Source organism: Vombatus ursinus, unplaced genomic scaffold (assembly GCF_900497805.2).
Source record: "Vombatus ursinus unplaced genomic scaffold, bare-nosed wombat genome assembly UNPS02014817.1, whole genome shotgun sequence".
Taxonomy (NCBI): domain Eukaryota; kingdom Metazoa; phylum Chordata; class Mammalia; order Diprotodontia; family Vombatidae; genus Vombatus; species Vombatus ursinus.
The window spans coordinates 4,974,316-4,989,414 of NW_020954595.1; the positions used below are offsets into that span (position 1 = coordinate 4,974,316).

Below are 15,099 nucleotides of genomic sequence, written 5' to 3' on the forward strand. Positions count from 1 at the left end.
CTGATGTCCACCCAACAAGTCTTCTGAATGCTAGCCACCTCCATGGGCATGGAGCCAGAGGAGTGCCAGGAGACTGTGGAACACACCCACTCCTCAGGGACGCTGGGGGTGGGGGGCAGCGGCTGGACCCGATGCTTGAGCTGCAGCATCGCCACCAGCCTCAGACCCATCCAGATGGGGCATACACAGACAGATAGACACACACACACAGAATACACACAGAGAGGTGATGGATGTTACTGGAATGTACCATAAACCAAACAAACAAATAAAAGGAAAAACACCTAGTCAGATTCAGAGTTGACTTTCTGGCAGTCACCAGGAACCCCTGGTGGTGGCCATCTCTTTGGGAGAAAGCTCTCTTACAGAAGCGCCGAGGCAGCAGAATGGAAGGGCAGCTCCCTCCCCACCGCCCGAGCCTCTGCCCCCTCCCGGACGTTCTCATGCCAGCTTAATGAGAGCTTATGGACTGGTCTCTCGCAGCTGCAGTGAGCCTGTGGACCGCGCAGCTGGGATGGCCACAAGCAGCAAAGGAAGGGAATGGCGCCACTTACCTCTGTGGCCCCAGGCACTCCCTGGACCACGGCAGTGCCCATCTGCTCAGTATCTCAGCTTCAACAAAGTCCTGGAGGCACTGCTCATCTGAGCGGTCAGCTAATGGTGCTTCGAAGAAGCTTGCAAAGTGGTTAGTGGGAAAAGGGGAAAAAAAGCCAATTCACCTGGAGAGCAATCGTGGCGTTCTTCGCAGGGTACTTTCCCGCCAGGCCTTGTTCTTTGCGTTTCTTGAATTTCCTAAAGTAGTCCTGTATCAGGAAAGTGGCATAGAACTTCCCCACGGTTACCTCACCATCTAGACGGACAGACCAGACAGAGCTCTCCCGAGTCAGCACATGTGGACAAAAGCCTCAACACGCACACCTGGCTGAGGGGCAACGGGCGGGGACGGGCCTGAGCACCCGACCGGGGCACTGACTAGCGTGAAGCGGGCTCAGCAAAGCAGTCGGGGCTCCAAGTGAGAGTCCTTTCAGTGAACGAGCAGGAAACAGAAGATTTTTATGACGTTAACAGAGGCAGCATATTAGTAAAGACTGTGAAATGCTGTCTGGGTTATTTTCTTAAAGTAAAAAATAAAAGGGAAAACAGAAGGGGATCAGTGGGCCACATTTTCACCTCAGCACACAGGGATTTACGTGTATAATTACAAAGAACCTTGGAGGCAATTACCCACCCAAATCTCGGTGCCATAAGATGAAAGAGTCGACCACTGAGAGGTGGAGAGAAAGCTCTACAAGTGTGTTTAGGTTTGGCAAAGTGACTCTGAGGGATCCTGGCACGCGCTATAGATGCTTCCTCTCTGCCAATGACCTCCATGTCGAATGGGCAGCGAGAGCTCTGGCAAGCTCAGAAATGGAGCAGAGCCCCCCACTTAGAGAGTATGGAATCGGAACGTGGCTGGCAATGTCGTAGGCGATGCATGAGGCAGAATGGAGCCTTGGCCTACCACAGAGTAAAAGGCCTGTGCCCCAAAGGCTCAACATTGGGGGAACCTGTGAGTCAAGTGACAAAACCGGGCTTTGAACGTGAGCTGAAGGATGGGCATCGTGAGGATAAACTGTGACATGGTACTGGAGAATGGGAGCACCTACTTTTCACTGTTTTGATAGTAACACATATGATCCTAAATCTTGGGGTGGAAGTAACGGTTAGCCTCATTTTACCGATGAGGAATCTGAGTTTAAGGGACTTACTCAAGGTTGCAGAGGTATAAGCTTCAGAGGTGGGGTCTTGGTAGGGTGCATTTTATGTAGTGGGTGGTTAATAAATGTTTGTTCAATTGAACTGAATGTTTGAGTAGAAACATAAACCTTGAGCCAGATCTATGGAGAGAGATAAATCCCAGTGGGAGAGGAGCAGTATGCAGTGCAGGGATTGCTGGGAGGGGCAGCTATGTGGCGCAGTGGATAGAGCAAGGTTTATTTTTCTATTTAAACATTCAATTCAATTAAACAAACATTTATTCACCACCCACTACATAAAATGCACCATACCTGCAACCACATGGCCCAGGCTGAGGCTGGAGCTCCCTGCCTAACCGTCCGGACCCGCTCACCGACTGCTGCCCAACCCAAGGAGTCTCCCTATGAAGTGGGACAAGGCAGCAGCTCTTGGACATTTCTGAAACTAGCAGAACCAAAGCTCCCGATCTTTCCCGAGACCACTGATTGACTTCAAGAGAACTATCCAGCCTGAGCCCTGTGCTCTTTGTACAGGCTGGAATTTGACTTTACTCCTGAATTAGTCAATGCGGTCCTGGGGGCAAGAGCAGGATTAATATCCAGGCCATTGTCAGCTAGATGGTTGCTGAAGCTCTTCCAGACAGAGTGGTGCAGACTCATATTAGGGAACCAGGCTTTTCTTAATAGAATCCAGGTTCCCAAGCAGCAGAGCCATGCCTGGATCTCTGGAAAGCAGAATTCGAAAATCATTCTCTTATGTCAAAATAGACAATGTGTGTAAAGTATTTTGCAAGTTTTAAAGTGTTCTGTAAATGCTGGCTGTTACTATTTCACAGCCTTTTGACCTAGTAAGAGAAGCACAATGGTTAGCTAGACTCCAGCAGAAGTTTTTAAGAACTGAAAAACCAAAGAACTAGCAAGGCATGAGAGAAAGTTAGGAGAGACAAGCAAGGATGTGGGGAGAAGAGGGTCTGGTGGCACTCTGTTCTCTCTCTCTGGAAATCTGGCTCCATTTGGTGGCATGGTTATTTGGGTCTCTGCCATACCTTCTTTATAAGATTGTGAGCTCCCTCAGTGCAGGATTCATGCTGTATTTATCTTTGTGTCTTCCGCAGCGCCTAGATCAGTGCTCTGTACTGTCTACTGAACTGAAGCAGAGATCTGGACGTGGTAGGGAAGGAGGGAAAGAGATGAGGTTTAGATTCTAGGTCAACAGTAGAAACTTCCAGTTCCCCTTTAGGGTGAAAATGATCCAGGTCAAGGAAGAGATACAAGGCAGGAAAGGAATTTTTGATTGAGATAATTTATTTTCCCTTGTACAAAAGAATTCTGGAATTCATTTAAGATCTCATCCCTGCTTTCCTATAACAGGAAGAAATAGAAATGCACCTAAGAAAAAATAAGGAAGAGCAATTGGACTAAACCAAGTCTACCTAGAAGAGGTCTTCAATGAAGGCAAAACAATTTTGAAGGCACATGGGACCAACTCACAAAACTAAAAAACCACAGAGGGTATAACTGGAAAAAAAAACTGAGAGGATACACACACCTGTCCACTTGCCTACGTTCCCAACTCTCTAAACTCTTGAGAAAAAATGTTTCCACACCCATCAAGGGCACACTTGATGATGGAAATATCAGAAGGGATGAAGCAGGCTGCCATGAAGGATTTTCTGCAAATTTCCATCTTGACATTCACGTAAGTGACTAAAAGGTATAGTGAATATGAGAACTCACTGGGCAGAGAAGGAGGCAAAGAGAAGCTTCAGGGCCATTGAAGGACACTTCCTAAACAATCTACTTGCTCTCTTACTCCTAGTCACAGACTGCCGACTATCAAAAACCACAGGACACAGAAGAGACAAACGCATCCTGGAAGGCTCTTCTCCAACGAGGCGACTTTCTTGTAAGTGTTAAGGTCATAGACAATTCTTTGGTAAATGAAAACACAAGTATCACTTCTTCAATGATCCTTCAGTGTTCAATAGTAAGCAAAGTATCACACAGGAAGATGTGCCCTCAAAGGCAAAACTACTACTACTACTACTACTACTGCTACTACTAGTAGTAGCAATAGTTCACATTCATATATTGCCTACTTTGTGCCAGGCCCTGTGCTAAGCACTTTATAGATATTATTTCATTTGATGCTCAGTGGATCACAACAACCCTGGGAGGTAGATGCTGTTATCTCCATTTTACAAATGAGAAAACTGAGGCAGAGAGTGGTTAAGTGATTTGTCCAGAGTCACACAGCTAGTAAATGTCTGAGGCTGAATTTGAAGTTGGGTCTTCGTGACCCTAGGCCCAGTGCTCTATCTATTGCCATGAGTCCAACTGGAAGGGAATCAGATTCTGTGGAGAGTAAGGGTTCTTAACCTGGGCTCTAAGAGGTCAGTGGACAGATTTCAAGGGGTCTATAAACTTGGATGGGGAAAAAATATTACATCTTTATTTTCACTAGTCACTAAATGAAAGTTAGCATTTCCTTCAATTTTTTAAAAACCTCCTGATAAGGGCTCAATATGAATAATATTAATAACAGTAACAGCCCACATTTATGTAGCACTCTAAGTCTGCTAATCTCTGTACACATATGATCTCATTTGTTTCTCACAACCACCCTGGGAGGTAGGTGTTACTATTTTCCCCCATTTTACAGATTTGGAAACTGAGACAGACAGTAGTTAACTAACTTGCCCAGATTCACATAACTACTAAGTGTCAGAGGCTGGATTTGAACTCCAGTCTTCCTGACTCCAGGCCAAGCGCTCCATTCATTGTACTGGGCCTGGAGTCAGGAAGACCCGAATTCCAATCCGATCTCTATCCACTGTGTCCCCTAGCTGTATCTAGGCAACACAAGAAAGGTTATAGATAGATGGTGAGGCCCTCCAGATCCTCTCGTTTATATACTATTCCAAGTTCATCAAGCCCAAAGAACGACAAGACTTTTCCAATAAGATCCGCAACTACTCCGAAGGGAGATACTCCAAAATCCCTACAGGAACCGACACATGCGTGGAGAACGATGACTGGGCAGCCTGTCGGGCCCTCTGCTGAGTAACTCTGTCAGTACACCGGGCTGGAGTGGGCACAGCTGGCGAACCCTGAGGTCGGCCCAGAACTAACCAAGAGGAAGAAAGCAGTCTGGATTGAATGGGGGAAATTACTTTGGTGGCAAGGCAGTGATAGAAGCTGTGGAGTCAGGAAGACTTGGGTTGGAATCTGGCCCCGAAACCTCTGTGACTGCCAGGCCATCACTCAAGCACTCATTCAGAAAATGCAGGTCACAAGTGCACATCCTTCCTGGGCTTGTTGGAATGAGCAATGGAGCTCCGTGTATGAGCAGGAGCTTTCACTATTATTGTCACTGTTCTTCTGCTTCAAGCTTGTGATTTCATTGGTCCAGAGAAATCCCAGGAAGAAACTCCCACTCTCAGTGCAGACTGTAATTTGCTCCACAACTTGGAGTCATAGATATGTGACTTGCCCAGGGTCACACAGCTAGAGGTGTGAGGGGTGGGATGGGAACTCAGGTCTTTCTGGCACCAGGGCCTGCTCTCTCTCTACTACATGATGCTGTCACTATCATAATAAACGTGAGCTTTTATGATTATTATTGTTATTAAAATGAACCCAAGATACAAGATGTCTCCCTGACCCCAAACCCCACCTTTCTCACACCAACATTCTTCTGGTGATATTCTCATGGAACACCACAATCTTCAAGAACAAAAACAAAGTTGTGGGTACTCAAAAGGTAACAGAGATAAATAGTGGTTATAAGAAGGCCCAGGCAGTATCAATTGGTAAGCAAGCTGTGGCCACAAAGATACGCTGGAAACAAGTGATCAGAAAAGGCAGTAGGCTAGCTGTGTAGCAAGAACAAAGGATAACAGAGGGCCAGCCTCAGGCCCTCCTTGGTATGTTCAATAAATGCTCAATAAAGGACCCAGAGGAAGAACGGACTTTGGAGCGCTGGGTAGATCCTCTGTCAAGACAAGAATCACGCAGGGAAAGCTGCAATCTGCACCAATGAAGGGAGCTCCTCATTCATGAGAGGAGTAGATCATGAAAGAACGTCTGAAACGTTGGGAAGGAACCTATGAAGGTTCGCAATGTCAGGGAGTCCAGAGAGGGCACCAAAGCCGAGAAGAAGGAGCTTGTCTGCTCTGGGAGAAGCCTGTGCTCCCTTTTGCTTTCTGCATCCAGAAATGTAGAAAACGAGAAGCCAATCAATTCATTTTACATACATTCTAGTAGAAAGGCCACAAACATTTCTCAAGCACTTAAGTAAATGCCAGGCTCTGTGCTAAGCACCTATGATCCTCTGCAACAGCAACAAGGAGATTATCCAACAAATGGGCTGGTTCTGCCCCTGACGCCAGGGTTGTAACAGTTATATATGGCTATATAAAGCTCTCTGTCTCCATATATCCTGGTTTGGGAGAGCTGGTAGATGCTTTATTCAACCCTAAACTTTGTCTGCTTCAAATTTCATTGCTTCAGGTGACATTGAGAAATAAACACAGCCTTTCACTGCATGTAGGACTTTATGTCATTTTAACAACTATTCATTTAAGATAAAATCTGAGCTAGTTTATAAGTAGTTTTTCTGGTAACTTCAACTCAAATAATATCCCACCCAGAACTATTTTTCCTCTTTTCCATGACTGGTCTTTGTTTATTGCTGTAGTTTTAATATACATGAAAATGGCTTTTTGAACATTGAGACTGGGATGGGAGTGAGATGTGTAACCAAATGTTACCTGCAGCTACAAATCAGTTTAAGAACTTAGGTCACTCTGATAGAGATGGCAGAGGGACAGTTTGAGCTCCTGCCCAAACAAGCAGGCCTTCAATGGAACTCTGAGAGTTCAAAAGGTGTGTGTGTGGGAGGGGCCTGGCTTGAAGCTCTCTCCAAAATCTCCAACGATCTCTTTATTAACAAATCCAATGGCCTTTTCTCAGTCTTCTTCCCTGCAGCCCTTGACACTGTCCATCAGCTTCTTCTCCTCACTCCAACCCTAACTCTTCTCTCCCTAGGTTTCTGCAGGCTCTTTATGGTCCCCCTACCTCTCTGACGATTCTTCCCCAGTCTCTCTTGCTGGATCTTCAGCCAAGTAGCTCCCCCTAACCACTGAGGTCTGCTCTTTTCTCCCTGTACGATTTTGCTCAGAGATCTCATTAGTTCCTATGGATTTAATTACCATCACTAAGCAGATGATTCTCAAATCTGTATCCAGCCTCAAGTCTTGAATCTCAAACTGGATGTCCCATAGACACCTTAAATCCCAAATGCCCAGAACAACTCATTCTCTTCCCCTCTTCCTAATCTCACCATTTCACATCTCTCTGATTCACTAACCCATTCACGACCCAGTTTTTCCAGACCTTCCGACCCCTCCTCAAACCTCTCACATCTCTCTCCCTCTAACCTTCTCAGCTGAGATCTTGGCCTCAAACTTCACTGAAGAAATTGAGGCCATCTGCCAAGAGCTTCCTCTTTTCCCTTCTTCCTCACCTCATTACTCGGAGGCCGCGCTATCCTCCCTCCCCTTTCATACAACCGATGAGCCCCTATGGCCCCCACCTTCCCATTGATCTTTAGTCTCTCCCTGTTTATTGGTTGCTTCCCTCCTACCTACAAACATCCTCACATCGCCTTCCTCCTTATTGGCCCATCCCCCCGGCTGTCATCTCATCTTCTCTCCTCTTTTTGTGGCTAAACCTAAAAGGCCATTCACAATCACAGGGCCTCCACTGCCTCTCTTCTTAACTCTCTGCAGCAGCCTGGTTTCTGACCTCATCATTTACCTAAAACTGGTCTCTTCAGAGTCACCAATGATCTCTTAATTGACAAGTCCGATGGCCTCTTCCCAACTCTAACCTTTGTGACTGTTAATCAGCCTCTTGTCCATGATCTTTCTTCTCTCTGGGTTTTCAGGACACCCTTCTTTCCTTGGATCACCTCCATCTCCTTTGCTGGATCTTCATCTAGCTCATACCCACTAGCTGTGGGTGCCCCCTGGGCTCTGTCCTGGGCCCTCTTTTCTCCCTCTGTACCATTTCACTTGGTGATCTCATCATCTCTCATGGATTCAATTGTTATCTCTATGCTGATGATTCTCAGATCCAATTCTTACCTCTTTCCTAACCTCCACTTTCACATCTTCATCTGCCTACTGAGCATCTCAGGATGGATCACCACAAACATCTTAAGTACAATGCATCTAAGCATGAATTCATTATCTTTTTACCTAAACCCTCCCTTCTTCACTTTCCTATTACTGGTGAGAGCACCATCATCTGCCCAGTCATCAGGCTCACAAATCTGGTGTCACTCTGGATTCCTTCCATCTCACTGCCCATATCCAATCCGTTGCCAAGTCTTATTGACTCTACCTTCATAACATCTCTTGTACACACCCCCTTATCTCCTCTGAAACTGCCAGCCACTTTGTGCAGGCCCTGATCTTTCTATGTCTGGATTCTTTTTTTTTTTTTTTTTCTGGTGAGGCAATCAGGGTTAAGTGAGTTGCCTAGGGTCACACAGGTTATGTCTGGATTCTTGCAGTAACCTTCTGGTTGGAGTCCCTGCCTTAAGTCACTTCTCACTCCAATCCATTCTCCACTCGGGTACTAAAGTGATCCTCCTAAAGTGCATGTCTGACCACCTCACTCCCCTACTCATTCAACTTTTGTGGCTCCCTATTACCTCCAAAATCAACTATAAAATCATCTGTTTGGTATTCAAAGCCATACCCTCCCCACCTTACCAGTCTTTTTACACCTTAAACCTCTGCCCCCACATACACACTTACTCTTCAGTCTAGTAACACTAGCCTCCTTACTGTTCCATGAACAAGGTACTCCATCTCTTGGTTCTGGGCATTTTCTCTGGTTGTCCTCTATGTATGTCTATGTCTGTCTCTGTCTCTGTCTCTCTCTCTCCTCCCTCATCTCAGCCTCCTGGGTTCCCTAGCTTCCTTCAAGTCCCAAATAAAACCCTCCTTCCATAAGAAGGTGCTCAACATACAGCCTGCATGGCCACATATTCTCTATGGACAATCATGGAGCATCAGAAGAAGAGGGAATCACACTGCCCCAGAGATGGCCAAGAGGAAAGCCACACTGAGTGGCAAGATGGGTCTCAACTTGTCTGGAAGATGCCCCAGAGCCACTTTCTCAAGGTCCTGCAGCTCCCGTCTTGGCTCAAGACCTCTTCACTGCTTCTCCCCTGAGTCCATCTGCTGTCATCTCAGGGACCACGTGGATCCTTGAGGGGCTATGGGGCCACAGGGGCTATTCTCCAGGAAATTAGTCTACGTATTTGCAACCATCTTCTGTCTGGACACTTCAGCAACACTGTGCTCTACACCTCTGTGTGTCTAAAGCTCTTCAGAAAGCAGAGCCAAATCCGAAGGCGAGTGACTAGCCATGGCTCAGGCACATTCTCACATGCGAGCTTCTTGGAGGGGCTTGACCTTCATGGCAGAACAAAGATTTTTAGCATTCTTAACCTGGTCAATAAGGCGTTAACTCTTACGAGGCCCCTTTTAGGCAAACAGGAGGGAGAAAATTCGAAATGCTTAAATGGCAAACCAATTTTATGAACTTTTCTGCTCCCGTCAAGTTAAAGAAAGCGAGAATCAAAGGGAGGCTCATGTCACTTGCAATGGGTTCAATGTGGAAGAAGATACTATTAATGTGTGGGAAACATTAGTGTGAAGGGTCCTCCTGGAGGCTGGGCCAGGTGAGCGGCCTCTCCTCCAACCTGAGGCTGCGAGCAATGTCTGTGTGTAGGCCCAGCTGGCCATTCTGACGCATGCATCTGTACAGCAGAAAACACGGTAGGGGAATAAGTTGGCAAGAGATAACACTGATTCCATGCCACCACCCTAAAACAGAATTGCTTCAGAATATTCGGAAAGACTGAGACTTGAGAGGAACAGAGGCTGCAGAGAGAGCTTAAGCACATTGTTACGACAATTAAAGAGAGCAGTTCATCGAGGCCATGCGAGCACTCAGGGGAAGCAAAAGGGTTGGAACTAAAACCAAGAAGGTCGTTTTAAATGTGCAGCGTCAGTTCTGTGAAGAATCTAGTTTTTTTAGGTTGCGATTTTTGCTTTCCTTCCCGTTTTGGGGGGCCGCCCTCCCCAGCTCTAAGCTGGCAGCCGTGTCAGGTATGAGTGGCCACCTTGAGGAGTAAAAGCAAAGGCAGCTTCTGGCCAGCTTCACACAGGGGAGCAGAGCCAGCCAGTGTGTTCAGGAGGCAGAGATGGTCACCTTTTCAGAGGGTCTGGCCAGTCTGGCTTCCAGGGTCCTGGGCCTGACCCTCCTCAAAGCTGCCAGTCCAGCAACACTCTGAAAGTGAGGTCAGCTACAAGAAATACCAGGGCTAACACTGCACGGGGGCTCCCTGGGATGGCTACCAGGCTGATGAGGAGGAGGCCCTGCAGCGACAGACCCTGCACCTTTAAAACTGGAAAAAGCAGGTCAAAAATAACCACTGAGCTCGGACTCTGTGCGCCATGGAAATAAAATGGAAGCATATCTTTTATATGCATATATATATATATACACACACACACACACACACACACACACACACTATCCAATATAAATATATATGTATATATAAATATGAGAAAAGATCTGGTCAGCTATTGTAAGGCAAATAACAAGAAATAAAGCGTGCGAGTTAGCTCTGTTTCTCTATGTCCTAAACTGAAGGGGATATTCTGTCTACAAATGGTAAGACAGTGGCTCTTGGTGAGAACATTTACCAAAATACCATTTTAAATTCTGAAAGCAGTCTACTTTCTTGAGAGCAAAAGGGCAAATAGAAACACATTTTTCAGCTTCCTGAACAAAAGTGCCTGGCTGCTCCTTTGGAAAGTTCTGTCTCTGTTTCACTTCCCACCCTCCCCGTCCATGTCTCTCATTCTCTCTCTGTGTCCCCCTCTCTGTCTTTCTCTCCCTCCTCTCTTCCCCATCTATCTCTCATTCTTTTTCTCCCCCTGTCTCTTTTATTCTCTGTTTCTCTCAGTCTCCCTGTCTGTCTCCGCCTCTCCCTCTTCTCTCTCCCCCTCTGTCTATCTATCTCTCTGACTCTCATTCTGTCTCTAATTAGCTCATTTGCCAGAAAGAAATTTAGCTTTCCAGCTGCTTGGTCTTCATTTCCTTTCCACCTCTGAAGACCAGTTTGCCCCTCTCCCCCTTCCCCCGGCCAAAATGCTCTTCATATTTCCCCAAGACCATCCCGCCTGAAGGCCCCAGTGCACCCTTTGGAAGGCTGCTGGCCCTGACTTGTGGCTTTCATGCTAAGAATGGGTATCCTGGTGTTCTACCAGCCCTGTGTTCCTGGCTACCACAATAACAAACATAGAGCTCAATCATGCTGTGGAAAATTGATTACACTGACCACCAGCTGGAGGGACAACTTGGTCAAGAAGCTTCATGCTGGTTTTCTTCCAGATTTTCTTGATGACCGCTCGCAGCTCCTCATTTGCCTGTTCCAGGTTACCTGAAAGGAAACAAGAAAACACCGAGCCACAGCTAAAGGCTGGCTCTCTAAGGTGCCAGAAGCCCGCACCTCGGGGGTGATGGACACGGCTCCCTCCTCTGGGCCCAGCCCCTCGGCTCCTCTCCCAGACTAGTGGGGCAGTCGCCTCATACCTGGTCTGCTCTAGGTGCTCTTGAGAAGGCCCCTTTTCTTCCTGAGTTTCTCCTTGGCCCCCATCTTACTTTCTAACCCACTGCTTAAGCATCTGCAAAGACTCTCCATTTCTCCCAGGACAGAATCCAGACCGTGGCCAGCTACCCTTCCCATCTTCCCATCGAGGGGCACTCTATACTTCAGTCAGGTCCACCACTGGGCTATCCCTTGAATATGCAGGATGCACCCCCACCGTGGCGCCTGGGAGCACAGGCTAGCCAACTCTTGCCCTCTCTGATCTCATGCCTCATCCTCAGTGACCGGCTGTGACCCTTCGCCCTCCTCTGGGAAAGCTTCCCCATGTGCTCACGTCTCCTCTGAGCGCATCAGCTTCTGACAGGTGACAGCATGTACTGTCACACACCCTCCCTTCTTAGCTGGGATGGTCTCTCGGTTTGTCTTCCTCTTCTCAGAGCATTGGTTTGTTGAGGGGAGTGGGCATGTCTACATGTCTTCTTTATCTCAGACAGGCATTGGTCTTGGATACTTTGGTCCACTGCCCCATGGCCCACAGATTCATTCTGTCCCCTCCCCTCTTCCTGACTTCCCTCTTATCGTCGAGAGCACCACTGTTCTCTGGGCTGGACCCACAAGCATTAGCCTGGCCTCCTCATTGCTAAGGCTTGTAGTTTTTACACTCCCCTCCACATCTTCTGTCACCGGCCTGGTACAGACCCGTGTCATGTCAGGCTTGGTCTACTGCACTAGCTGCTGGAGGGTCTCCCCCTGCTCCAGGCCATCCTCCACTCGGCTGTCAAAGGGATCTTCCCAAAGGGCAGGTTTGACTACGTCACCCCGCCCCTACTCAATCAGCGCCAGGGACTCCTCATTACCTGCCATGTTTGGCTCTTAAAATTCTTCACCCCTTGACCCCTTCCTTCCCTCCCAGCCTTCTTACAACCTACGTGCTTTCCTACGCTGTACAACCCTGTGACACAGACCTCCTGGCTGTCCCTCCTCCAAAGGGCCCTTCGTCCAACACTGGACTTTTTCTTTGCTTGTTCTCCAGTCCAGAATTCTCCTGGTTTCCCTGCTCTCTTTCAAGTCTCAGCTCAAAGCCCACTTTCCGCAAGCCCCTTCTGACCCCCCAGTGACTCTCCCCTTCTGACCCCCCAGTGACTTGCCTCTGAGACTCTCCCCAGTTCATCTCATATTTGGCTGTTTACATGTCAACTCTCCCATTAGACTGTGAGCTCCTTGAAAGCAGGGCCTGTTTTCTGTCTTTGTTTGTATCCCCAGTGCTTAGCACAGTGCCTGGCACACAGCAGGCATTTAATAAATGCACACTGACTTGACTACAGAACAAAGAATCAGGATCCCAGAGGCTGCCTCATCCAGCCCATAATGGAAAATGAAACCTCTGCCAAAGGATCACCCAGCCTTTACTGAAAGACCTCCAATGAAGGAGGTCCATAAGTAACGTCTCACAGGGGTGGGGAACCTGCAGCCTCAAGGCCACATGTGGTCCTCTGGGTCCTCAAGTGCAGCCCTTTAACCAAATCCAAACTTCACAGAACAAATCCCCTTCATAAAAAGATTGGTTCTGTAAAACTCGGACTCAGTCAAAAGGCCTCACCCAAGGACATAGAAGGCCACATGTGCCTCGAGGCTGCAGGTTCCTCACCCCTGGTAGAAAGCTGGATGAGGCTTTTGGCCAAGGACGGTATCAGAGGTTTTCACAGGGTCTTGGAGTTGCCCCAAGCAGTGTTTGTTTTTTTTTTTTTTCAAATCAACAACTAACATTTATTAAGTATTTGCTTATTAAGTATTCAGAGTACTATTCCTGGCAGCAGAGACACCAAGATTAACAGGACAGAGTCCCTGGTCCCAAGGAACTCACAGTACACCATGGAGATGAGATACCAAGATGGGGAACCGGACATCATGATATTCTATGAGAAGAGTCTTCTGGAGTCATCAGACCCAGAACCCTGTGGTCCTGAAGGGAGTTAGGGAAGGGTCCTTCATAGAGGACTTCACATTTTTGAGATAGGTAAGAATTCAACAGGAGAGGAGAAAGCAAAGAGGTAGCCAGGCCTAGGGTGCAGCCTGAGAAATGGCATTGGGATGGGAAAGCACCCAGCCCATCCTAGAGGTGGAAGCAGGCTGGGCAAGACCCTGCATGCTGGGAGGATGAGCCGGAAGCTGACTCCTGAGCCAAGAGATAATCAGGGAAGTTGTTTGATCCAAGTAGTGATGTGTCTAAAACCATGTACACCAAAGAAAAGCCTTGTGTTGAGATGGAGGATGGTTTGTTCAGAGCAGTGGAAACAGCTGGGTCATTCTTGCCCCTTAGCTTAGCCCTGGCTCATTTTGTTTCCATCTCCAACCACATTCTTCATATCTAGCCCATCTCTCCACTCAGCCTGGGCACTTGGACAATGGCCTCCTAACTGACCTTCTTGTCCCAAGGATCAGTGGCCAAGGTGACTTTCTAAAAGCAAAATCTAGCCACCTCACTCCCCTGCTCAATGAATTCCAGGGGTTTCCTGTTATCTCCAGGATCCAATAAAATATCCTTTGGCATTCGAAGTGCTTCCTAAGCTGGGTCCCTTCTTACATGTCTAGTCTTCATACACTTTATTCTCTTCCACCTTCTATAATCCAGCTGCCCTGGCCTCCATGCAAGTCTTTAAACACAGGACTCCCTGTCCCTCCTTATGCCTTTGCAGTGGTGGTCAGTCCCCCAGATCTAGAACACTCTATCCTCACCTCCTCTAACTATTCTCTGGCTCCCCGGCCCAGCCCAGGCTGCTGGTGTCTCCCCTCTCACCTGACCTTCAGTCTACTCTTTATAGACATAGGAAGAACCCTAATGATTACACGTGATCTTACCCATTATCAATAAGTTCCTTGAGGACAGGGGCTGTTTTTTGCTTTTCTTAGAAACCCCAGGGCTTAGCACAAATCTTAGAAAAGAGATATGTGCTTAATAAATGCTTGCTGACTGAACAACTGACACCAGGAGGCAAAAGCTACCACAGCTAGTTTCTCACAGCTTCTATTGCCTTTGAGCTCCCTTCCACTGTTGAAGTTCTGGGCTCCTCTAGAGAGAATGGTCTTAGTGATAAACCAGGAGATGTCTCTCCTGAGCTGGTAAGTGTCTAGAGGATAGTGAGACTGTTGAAGGGCCTCAAATTCACACCCTTTGAGGATCAGAGAGGATTCTGTAAGGAGGAAGATGGCTTCCGTGCACAAGAGAAGCCTTAGGCAGGGCTGGAGAACTGTCTTCAAGTATCTTAAGGGAGTCCCTGAAGACAAGGGTTAAGACTTGTCCGTCTTGGCTTGGGGAAGCAGAGGCTAAGGGTGGGCGACTGAGCACAACCGGGAAGAAAGTGTGGGAGATGGAAAGGGGCAAACTGATGTTCGGTGTGAAGAGAAACTTCCTAACGATTAGAACTACCCACAAGAATAACAGGCTGCTTCAGGGGATGGTGGGTTCCCCCTCATTAAGGGTCCTGAGAGTAGAGGAAATTCTTTTTCCACATATGAGTTGTATTAGGTGGCCACTGAGGTCCCTTCCAGTTCTGAAATCCTGTGATTTCCTTCTTCTGTGCCCAGAAAAAAGGAGAAGGAGGAGGAGGAGGAGGAGGAAGGAGAGGAAGAGGAAAAGGAAAAAGAAGAGGAGGAGGAGGAGGA

The 15,099-nt window shown here is 47.6% G+C and overlaps 1 protein-coding gene across 1 annotated transcript in view; it reads right to left on the reverse strand.

Annotated features, from left to right (window-relative positions):
• CACNA1D (calcium voltage-gated channel subunit alpha1 D) overlaps positions 1-15,099 on the reverse strand; it is a 355,951-nt gene that overhangs the window by 28,762 nt on the left and 312,090 nt on the right. Inside the window, exons 38-39 of the mRNA XM_027835866.1 lie at positions 11,167-11,268; positions 720-850 (exon numbers count right to left, since the gene is read on the reverse strand). Of these exons, the coding sequence (XP_027691667.1) occupies positions 720-850; positions 11,167-11,268 (233 nt within the window). The remainder of the gene's footprint in view (positions 1-719; positions 851-11,166; positions 11,269-15,099) is intronic.